The sequence below is a fragment of the Ichthyophthirius multifiliis genome (assembly GCF_000220395.1).
Source record: "Ichthyophthirius multifiliis unplaced genomic scaffold scaff_1120509250838, whole genome shotgun sequence".
NCBI lineage: Eukaryota > Ciliophora > Oligohymenophorea > Hymenostomatida > Ichthyophthirius > Ichthyophthirius multifiliis.
Genome location: NW_004086451.1, coordinates 24,145 through 34,403, shown reverse-complemented (window position 1 = coordinate 34,403; position 10,259 = coordinate 24,145). Strand labels below are relative to the sequence as shown.

At 17.9% G+C, this 10,259-nt stretch overlaps 3 protein-coding genes across 3 annotated transcripts, besides 29 other annotated features; 2 read left to right on the top strand and 1 right to left on the bottom strand. All coding sequences in view use genetic code 6, as the record gives it.

The window, feature by feature from the left end:
- Positions 1-470: 470 nt before the first annotated feature.
- Positions 471-544: a microsatellite.
- A 3-nt stretch (positions 545-547) lies between these two features.
- Positions 548-593: a microsatellite.
- Positions 594-618: 25 nt separating this feature from the next.
- Positions 619-669: a microsatellite.
- Positions 670-1,891: 1,222 nt separating this feature from the next.
- Positions 1,892-1,964: a microsatellite.
- Positions 1,965-2,038: 74 nt separating this feature from the next.
- Positions 2,039-2,149: a microsatellite.
- A 1,164-nt stretch (positions 2,150-3,313) lies between these two features.
- Positions 3,314-3,364: a microsatellite.
- Positions 3,345-3,401: a microsatellite.
- Positions 3,350-3,418: a microsatellite.
- Positions 3,353-3,418: a microsatellite.
- A 123-nt stretch (positions 3,419-3,541) lies between these two features.
- Positions 3,542-3,577: a microsatellite.
- Positions 3,550-3,668: a microsatellite.
- A 24-nt stretch (positions 3,669-3,692) lies between these two features.
- Positions 3,693-3,739: a microsatellite.
- Positions 3,693-3,752: a microsatellite.
- A 223-nt stretch (positions 3,753-3,975) lies between these two features.
- Positions 3,976-4,014: a microsatellite.
- A 48-nt stretch (positions 4,015-4,062) lies between these two features.
- Positions 4,063-4,097: a microsatellite.
- Positions 4,098-4,125: 28 nt separating this feature from the next.
- Positions 4,126-4,199: a microsatellite.
- Positions 4,200-4,211: 12 nt separating this feature from the next.
- Positions 4,212-4,267: a microsatellite.
- Positions 4,268-4,494: 227 nt separating this feature from the next.
- Positions 4,495-4,536: a microsatellite.
- A 2-nt stretch (positions 4,537-4,538) lies between these two features.
- On the top strand, positions 4,539-6,096 carry IMG5_097990 (hypothetical protein; the record flags this gene model as incomplete). The annotated part of the gene is made up of 2 exons (XM_004035490.1): positions 4,539-5,007; positions 5,051-6,096. 2 exons carry the CDS (start codon positions 4,539-4,541, stop codon positions 6,094-6,096), a joined length of 1,515 nt encoding a protein of 504 aa, XP_004035538.1.
- A 2-nt stretch (positions 6,097-6,098) lies between these two features.
- Positions 6,099-6,159: a microsatellite.
- Positions 6,111-6,158: a microsatellite.
- A 273-nt stretch (positions 6,160-6,432) lies between the features above and the next one.
- Positions 6,433-6,457: a microsatellite.
- A 4-nt stretch (positions 6,458-6,461) lies between these two features.
- Positions 6,462-6,501: a microsatellite.
- Positions 6,502-6,724: 223 nt separating this feature from the next.
- Positions 6,725-6,783: a microsatellite.
- Positions 6,784-6,929: 146 nt separating this feature from the next.
- Positions 6,930-7,023: a microsatellite.
- Positions 6,971-7,054: a microsatellite.
- Positions 7,055-7,205: 151 nt separating this feature from the next.
- Positions 7,206-7,361: a microsatellite.
- Positions 7,233-7,369: a microsatellite.
- Positions 7,361-7,385: a microsatellite.
- Positions 7,386-8,646, bottom strand: IMG5_097980 (hypothetical protein). The gene has a single exon (XM_004035489.1). The coding sequence runs from the start codon at positions 8,612-8,614 to the stop codon at positions 7,397-7,399; it is 1,218 nt and encodes a 405-aa protein (XP_004035537.1). The 5' UTR covers positions 8,615-8,646; the 3' UTR covers positions 7,386-7,396.
- A 468-nt stretch (positions 8,647-9,114) lies between these two features.
- Positions 9,115-9,149: a microsatellite.
- Positions 9,150-9,211: 62 nt separating this feature from the next.
- On the top strand, positions 9,212-10,244 carry IMG5_097970 (isoprenoid biosynthesis protein, putative; the record flags this gene model as incomplete). The annotated part of the gene is made up of 2 exons (XM_004035488.1): positions 9,212-9,365; positions 9,440-10,244. The coding sequence occupies 2 exons, from the start codon at positions 9,212-9,214 to the stop codon at positions 10,171-10,173; spliced, it is 888 nt and encodes a 295-aa protein (XP_004035536.1). The 3' UTR covers positions 10,174-10,244.
- Between the last annotated feature and the right edge of the window lie 15 nt (positions 10,245-10,259).

The window sequence follows — 10,259 nt, the reverse complement described above, 5'->3', positions numbered from 1 at the left end:
AATAATAATAAATATATTTTTTTTTTTTATTTTAATACATTAATATTATGTTTAAAAAGTTGTGTTTTAAATTCATATTTTAAATGTTTTATATTAAAGGTCTGTTATAAAATTATGTTGTTAAAAAGAAGGAATTCTTAGAAAAGATATAATTAGACATAATGGCATTATAAGAGATACATTTGTTTATTATATTTTATATGAAGAATATTTAAATATTAATGAAAATATACATAATAAATGATATATATATATAATTATTTATTTACAAAATTTTTTTTTTATATATTTTTTTTTATTATAACTAAAAAAAAATGAATAATGACAATTAAAAATATATAATAAATATATATATAACATATTTTTTAAAAAAAAAAACATATTAAAATGAATTATAAAAAATAAATATACACTAGAATAATATTAGAAATAGTATATACATAAAACCTTATTATTTAAATAATAACATAATATATATATTTATATATATATATATATTAATATATAATATATATATATATATATATATATATATATATATATAAACATTATTTTAAAAAATAAATTTAAATTATTTTAATAGAATCTATTTATTTAATATTGTTTTATATTCAAAAAAAAAAAAAAAAAAAATTTAAATAAAATAAAAAACAATTTAAAAAAAAAAAATGAACTTAAAACAATTCAAAGACCTAATCTAAGTACGAGAATCATTTGCACCTGATTTTCATTTAAAAACCAATAAAATTCTCCCAAAATAATCATAGAAACTTCATCTGATAACCACCATATAACCTCAGCCCGTTTTAATATAATAAGTCGAAGTAGTGGTTAAAAAAACAATAATAAAACAGAATATTAATGGTAATAAAATTCCTCTTTTTCTTCATAAAAATATCAAAATACAGTAGTAAAGGAAGAAAAAAATATAATTAAATAAGGTAGTAGGTATTATTTTTAAGAGGAAGAAGACGAAAATGTAGATTAGGATAGTATATAGAGTAATTTTGATGAAAAAATGTCTGAAAAAAGCTACTATAGCCAAAATAATAACCAAAAATTAGAGAATTTCGATGAAATATATAATTTATTACTTTTTGAGAGAAAAAATAACAATATTCTAAGGGAAGAAGTGAAAGAAAAAGGGGAAAAAATGCTTTAAATGTAAAAAATTATGGAAAAAATTCATGAAAAAAACATATTTTTGACAAAAGAAAACGAAAATTTGAAAAAAAAAGTGAGAAAAATAATTATGAATTTTAATTTTTTTAAATGTAAGAAAAAATAAAAAATCTCCAAAACTAAAAAAAAAACTGGAAGAAAAAATTTTTAAATAAGAAAAAAAAACAGACAAAATAATTCCTTTGATGTAAACTAGCAAAAAAATAAAGAAAATATCAAATAATAATATAAAACTTTAAACAATGAAACTAAATGCAATTTCATAAATGAACTTTAATATATATTAGGCAAAAAATCGGAAAAGGAAATGCTTTTTTTGATAAAAGAAATGAAGGAAAATATTTAAAATAATTAACAATTTACATAATGTGTTAGTAATATGGTAATTAAATGCGCTCCTTTAGAGTTTTTTAATAAAAAAGTTCCTAATTTAAAATAAATATGGAGTTTTTTGAAAAAAGTAATGGAAAAATATATAATATTGAAGAAAAAAATAGTCATAGAATAAAGTTAAAAGTAAATTTTGGATGAAATTTAGGATTTTTTTTAGATTTAAAATTAAAGTTATATAATCGAAAAAATAAAAGCAATTTTTTAAGAAAATAAATAATTAAATTCTATTATATTTCTAGTTAAAAAAATATGCGGAATAGATTGGACAGATAATTTAAAAGAAATAGAAAAAATCTTTAGTTTAGAAGATTAATTTAATAAAGATTTTTTTGATAAAAACAATAATTAAAATAATAGTTTAATTGAAAAAAATAATAATTAAAATAATACATCTCTTTTTGATAATTAACTATTTAAAATTAATTAATCTTAAGGAGTATTTTCTAATATAATTAATTGATACATATATAATTATATATATATATATATATATATATATAAAGATATATAAAAAGATATATATATATATATATATCTATATATATATTTATATATATATTTAATAAATATATATCTTTTATACTATATTTTTCTTTAAATTTATATTTATGTATATTTTTAATCTAATTTATTATCTTACAGATTATATATTAAAATATATATTTATTTTTAATAAATTTAAAAATTTTATTAATAAAATAATAATATGAAAAAAAAATATTTTGTTGCTAAAAAACTTACCTAACCATTAAAAACTTAATAAAGTTTTTTATATGAAGAGTTATTGGAAAAGCAAAATATATTTAAAATTCGTAATTATCATACTAGAAATAAATTTAGTGAATATAATGATGGTCCGGTATTTCGTGATAAAAAATTGGTTCCATATTCAGTTGTAGGTTCACCTTTATTATTCAAAAAATAATTAGATAAACAGAGGGAAATATAAGAAAATATATATAATACTAAAATTTAATAATTGCATAGAAAAAAAACTACTATTTCGATACATACAAATAATAATATAGAATTAGAATAAGAATTAAGAGTTAATTCTAAATCTTTAAATTGTATAGAAAAAAAATTATTTAATATATTATTAAATAAAAAATACTAAAAAAAGAGCCGGTTTAAAATAAGACTTAATTTAAGAGAAAAAGCATAATTATAACTGATTTTCCGTATTTTTGTTTTGTTTAAACAATATAATAAATAAAAAAAATAAAATAGAGAATTTTCAAAAGGAGATTTAATTTTTTCAATGGATTAAATTAAAAATAGAATTGAATAAAATAAAAAAATCGAAAATTAAAAATACAAAAAATGCCAATTTAAGAAAAAATATATTAACAAGAGATTAAAGGGTTATTAAAAATTTTAATTCAATTTTTAACTTTTGGTAAAAAAATATATCAAAAATCAGTAAACCTATAGAATGGAAAAAAAAAGAAGAAATTTTATAAACTAAATATGATTATTTAAAATATAAAATTGAACAAAAATATAAAAATGAGATTTTATAATATAAAAATATACAAAATAATTAAAGAATGTGGTATCTATAATTAAGAAAAAATAATGAAAATTAGAAAAAAAGTCAATCTTAAGAAGAGCTAATGGAAAAAAAAAAACTTTTATTAAGAACAAGTATTATAGGAAAAAAGAAATAAAATAATATAAATGATAAAATTAATTAAGAATATACAAAAGATATCAATTAAGAAAAAATTATTGTATTATATAAAAATATTAAATATATAAAACATAAATATTAATATATATATATATATTTTTTTATATATATTTATATATTTATTTAAATATATATAACTTTATATATATAGATTAAAGGGTAAAATAAGTTTGAAATAGAATTAAAAAATTTAATAAAAGATAAAAATTCGAAATGTTAAAAATATAAAAAATTAAATTTTTAATAAATAGAATAAAGTAATTTATATATTTGAATATAAATATATATATAAATATATAATAATAAATAACAATTTTTAATATAAAAATTAAAAAGAAAAATTGATATATAGATTTATATAAAAAAATAAATATTTTATATATATATATATATAAAAAAAATGTATATATAAATTTTAATCATATATTTATATTTATATATATTTAGATTTTTTTATTTATATTTATTTATTATTACTTTTTTTGTTTTATTTTAAGATTAAAATTAATTTAAAGATACAATTTCCTAAAATAGTTTAATTTTAAATTCAAATAATGAATATTTTTAAATTAATTATAATAATGCAGAATCTTCTAGAGTTTTAAAAAATTTTTATTCTTAAAAGTGATATAAAAAAGAAATAATATCAAAATATATTTATATTATTTTAAATATATCTTTATTTTGATTTATAGTATATTTTTAAAATTTATTTTTTTATAAATATATTTAATTATTTTAAAATAGAATAAAATATTTAAAAAAAAAAAAAAAAAAAAACATAAAATATATTTTTTAAAATAAATATTTAAATATATAATATTTAAATGAATTTTTTATTAAAAAAAAAAAAATAGTTAATAATAATATAATTATTATTAAGACTTAAAAAATATAATTTAATATATTTAAAATAATATATATTATTATAATAGTCTAATTATAATTTATTTATATTATTTTTTTTTTTTATATTATATTTAAATTTATTATATTATTATTTTAAATAATATATATTAAAAAAAAAAAAATTGACACTACAATATTATTTTGTTCAAATTTTATAATTAAAATTTTATTTTGTTATTGTTATTTAAGCCCCCTTTTAAAAAAAATAAAAAATAGCCTTATATTCATTTATAAAATAAAGGAAAAAAATAATTATAAAAGTGTTAATTTAAAAATTTATAGTGAAATAACAAATAAATATAGACACATTTTATTTAAAAAAAAATAAAAAAAAAAATAACAAAAAAAATTACAAAAAATAATGTTAAAAAAGCATTTCTCTACTTTATTAAACAATAAACCCTTCCTTCTCTAACCTGACAATCTATCCTCTAAAGTATTAACAATAAATGACATAAACCCAAAAGTAAAAAACGCTGAATACGCAGTTCGAGGCACTGTCCCAACCCGAGCCTTAAATATCCGCGCAGCACTCTTAAACGGCAACCATAATTATAAGTTTGATAAACTTACAGAATGTAATATAGGAAACCCTTAAATATTCGGCTAAAAGCCTATATCATTTAATAGATAAGTATTAGCTTCAGTATTATACCCTGAATTAATTGAAACTGAAATATTTAATTAAGATGTGAGAAATAGGGCTCGTTTTTACTCTTAAAGGATGAAACATTCGATCGGAGCTTATTCTGATTCATGTGGTCATTTATTTGTAAGAGAAAGTGTAGTTAAATATATAGCTTAAAGAGATAATCATTTATTACCACCAGGTAAAAATTAATATATATGCATATAGATATAAATAATATACAGATACAAGTGATATAATACTCACAGACGGTGCATCTTAAGGTGTATCTATGGTTTTAAACGCTTTAATATCAGATCCAAGAGATGGTATAATGATACCTATTCCCTAATATCCTTTATATTCAGCCGCCTGTACATTACAAGGAGCATCTGAATGCCATTATTATTTAGACGAAGATAAAGGATGGTAAGTAACCATTGAGGAATTAAACCGTTCCTACAAGAACTCTAAAAAACATGGTATAAACCCAAAAATATTAGTCGTAATAAATCCCGGAAATCCAACTGGATAGGTTCTGTCTTATAAGACAATAGAATAAATGATTGAATTTGCATATAATAATAGAATGATAATTTTTGCTGATGAAGTATACCAAGATAATGTATATACAGATAAAAAATATTTTTATTCCTTTAAAAAAGTACGATCGGAATTAAGTAAACCATATAATGATGTAGAACTTTTTTCCTTTCATTCAACTTCTAAAGGACTTTTAGGAGAATGTGGTTTAAGAGGAGGATATATAGAATTATGTAATATAGATGAAAAAGTAAAGGAATAAATAATCAAATTAAGGTCTATGTTCTTATGCTCTAATACTATAGGGTAATGTATGACTGAGTTAATGTGTAATCCACCTACTTTAATTAACAGCTCGTAAGAAACAACTGAGTAATACTAGAAAGAAAAAAATGATTTGTATAATTCTTTAAAAAGAAGAGCGGAAATTATGACTGATAAATTAAATAAAATGACTAATATAGAGTGTCAAGAAGTAGAAGGGGCTATGTATGCTTTCCCGAGAATTCATTTAAATAAAAAAATAATTGAGGAGGCTTAAAAAAGAAAAATGGAACCAGATTTATTTTATTGCTTAAATGTTTTAGAAAATACAGGCATTGTTATAATACCTGGAAGTGGCTTTAGGTAAAAAGACGATACTTATCATTTTAGAATTACAACACTAATATTACCAGAAGAATATTAAATGCAGTAATTAGATGTTTTTTCATAGTTTAATGATGAGTTCCATAGATAATATAATTGAAATTATATTTTATTTATATATATATATATATATATATATATATATTATAAATATATTTATATTAAAAATAGTATTTTTTAATAATTTATTTAAGTATTTTATTTTATTTTATTAAATTAAAATTATTTTAATAATTTCTTATATTAAAATTATTTTTTTAAACTTACAAAAATTTATTTTATATAACAAAAATACTAAAAATTTTTTTTTTAAAAATAAGAATTTAAATTATTAATTAATCATAAACTTTATTTATGTTTAATACTTTTATATTATTATTAAATTTATTTTCTAAGTTTATAATATTGTTAAAATTCAATTTTAAATAAATAAAAATAATTTAATTTATTAATTTAATTTACGAAGATAGAAATATATTAAATTTGATAGATATTTAATAAATTTTTTTGAATGATATTAGTAAAAGACTATTAATAAGAATATATAATTTTTAATAAAGTAATTTTTATTAATTAATTTTTTTATTTAATGACCTTTTAGATTAATTATTTAATTTTTTGAAATTATATTATAGTAGTTTTATAGAAAAAAAATGAAATATATGTATAAAAATATAATATAATATTATATTAATTTTAATAAATATGATAAATATATATTTGAATGTTAAATTATTAAAATTATAAAATATATAAATTATTAAATATTAAAAAAATATATAAATTAAATCTAAAGTTATTATAAAAACAAAAATAAAAGTTTTATTTATAAAATATAATGAAAATATTTATTTTAAAATAAAATATAATGGATTAAAATGATATAAAAATAATAATAAAATATATTATTTATTAAAATATATAAATGACATAATATTTATATATATATATTTGTATATATAAAAATATATATATATATATATATATATAAATAATTTTAATAAATATATATATATATATATAATATTTTTGTACATTTATATAAATATTTATAAATAAAATGAATTTATCATTATATTTTTTATACTGTAAATTTTATTTTTAAAAACAGAATATATAATTATAAAAGTTATTATAAGAAATCTAATTATGTTTCTTTTTGATATAATTTTTCTAAAAAAAAACACATAAAAAAAAAAAAATCAAATAATATAATATATTTATTTATCATATAAGTATATATAATTATATATATATATATATATATTTATATATTTATTTTTATATATATATACAGGTATATTTATATATAAATATTAATTTAATTTTATATAAATATATACACATATTTATTTATATATATATTTATTTTTTATTTTATTTTTTATTAATTCTAAAAATCATTATTTTAGTGTCGTTCTTGCAATTATATGTTTCATAATTTCCGTTGTTCCTTCTAGAATCCTATTTACTCTTAAATCTCTTAGAAATCTTTCAATTCCTGTTTCCCAAATATATCCATAACCCCCATGCATTTATAAGCAAATATCAACAGTATTATAACATTTTTCAGTAGCCGTAAGTTTTGCCATAGCTGCATACAAAGCTCTATTAGGATCTTTTTAATCAATTTTTACAGCTGCTTATCTAACCATAAGTCTAGATAGTGTAAAATCAGTAATCATTTATGCATATTGAAACTATAAATGTTAAAAATCGCCTAAATTTTTTCCGAATTATCTTCTATTGAATAAATAATCTTTTGTTTTATCTAAACAAAAAGACGCCCCACCTATAGAAGTACTAGCAATGTTAATTCTACCTCCATCTAAACCCATCATTGCTATTTTGAATCCATTTCCTTCTTCCGAAATTAAATTTCTAACGGGGACTTTTACATCTTCTAAATTAACAACTGCTGTTGGCGAAGATTTCCATCCCATTTTAATTTCCGGATTTCCAAAAGACATTCCTTGAGCATCTTTCGGTACAAAAATCACCGACCTTTGTTTTTCTCCTGTTAAGCATACTAAAATATAATAATCAGACACTCCTCCCCCTGTAATAAAGCACTTAGAACCATTAATAATGTAGTCTCCTCCAACTTTTTTTGCAAAGGTTTTCATTGCTCCCGCATCAGAACCACTTCCAGGTTCTGTAAGGCAATAAGATGTTAATTTTTCCATATTTATTAACTAAGGAAGCCATTCTTTCTTCTGTTCTTCATTTCCAAAGGAGTCGATTATCCAACAATTCATATTATGTATTGATAAATAAGCACTAGTAGATACACAAGCAGTGGCCAAAGCTTCAAATATTAAACTTGCACTTAAACGATCCATTCCGCATCCTCCGTATTCCTAACTTGTATATATAGAACCGAAACCTAATTATGCAGCTTGCCTTATAACTTCGATTGGAAAATAACTTTTTTTGTCCCATTCTAAGGCATGTGGGGCCATATTCTCTTTGGCGAAATTTAAAGCGGTTTCGTATATCATTTTATGGTCTTCGGAAAGTTCCACTATGTCGTTTAGGTCAGAAAAGGACTTAGATGGAATTTTGTTGTTTAAGTTTTTTATTAAGGAAGTTTTAAATATAGATTTTAATATAAACATATTTTTAATATTTATTTAAGATAATTTTTGTTTATATTTATTTTATTTAATATTTTATTTTATAAATGAAAATATTTATTGGAATCTTTAAGTTTATTTTTAATAATATTTGATAATATACTCTATCTATTTTAAAATAAATTTTATATATTTATTAAATTAAAATCATAAAGTCAAGGTATTTGTTATTTTAATAAAAATGCAAATATATACTTTGAAAAAAAATAAGCAAATTAACAAATTGTTTTTTTATAATTATTAATATTTTATATTTTCAATCGATAAATAAATATTACATTTATTAATATTGAATAAAAAAATAATTAAATAATTTATAACTCTATTAAATCTAATAATTAGATGAAGAACAAAAATATATATTTTATAATAAATAACTTAAAAAAAAGTCAATTAAATATTTTCATTTATAAAAAAAAAAAAAATAACAAAAATGAACCTAAAAAAATAAAATATTTTGTTTTAAAAAAATAAGCTAAATTTAAAATATAAAAAACAAAATATAAAAATAAAATATCTTTTTAAAAAAAAAAAAAAAAATTTAAACTAACATAACAAAAACAAATAAACAAAAAAAAAATGATTTGTAGAAATTTCTTAAAAATAAAGACATAATTAAATAAAATAGTATTAAAAAATTATACCAACGATACCCAATCTATCAATTAATAAGACCATCAACCTTAATTTAAAAGAGTAGCTTTAATTCTATCCGGTCTTGGTAACGAAACAGGTATTTATTTATCTTTTTAAACTAAAATCGGAAAAGCAATATCAAACATTATAATAAAATTAACATATATAAAGGTACTGATTTATATGATGCCGTATCTTTAATGGTTAACTTAAATAATTTAGGTGTAAATGTAAATTTTTATTCACTTCCTGATTAAATGATAGAATCTTCTAGAATATCTCGTGGAAAAATAAACGATTTATCTACTTTAAAACCTTCCGAATATTAGGGAATATTCCTTCCCGGAGGAAATGGTGTAGCAACTAATTTGACAAACTACAGAGAAAAAAACGAAGAATTTTAAGTAAACGAAATATTAGAAAATGCTTTAATTTAATTCCATTAAGATAAAAAACCTATAGTAACTTTAGGTCTTGCAGGTATTATTGCAGCCAAAGTATTTATAAAGTACAGTCCAAGACTTACTTTGGGTAAGTAAGAACAAAGGGATGATGGAAAAGTTAATTTTTTGGAATAAGAAAGCATTAAAGTCCTTGAGAAATTAGGAGCTATACACGTTGATAGATTTTCTAATAATTTCTAAATAGACTTCGAAAATAGAATTATATCGACCCCAGCTTCTTTATTTAATGGATTTAAAAGAGGAGTGCATACTTTTGAATGTGCTTAACATGTTACTAAAATAGCCTAATAGTTCTTTTTAGGAAATTAAATTAGGATGTCAGATTATAAGAGTGGGTAATATAAAAGAAGAGAAGAATAAAATATGGAAGGAGGATAAAGAAATTATAGAAGAAGAAATAATAGAAATTAAGAAGATGATTAATAAACATAAGAATAATGATATTTTTTGTATTATTTTGTTTCTTAAATATTATAAATTAGAATGTTCTATTTTGCATTTATATAAATTTTTTATTAATTAGTTAA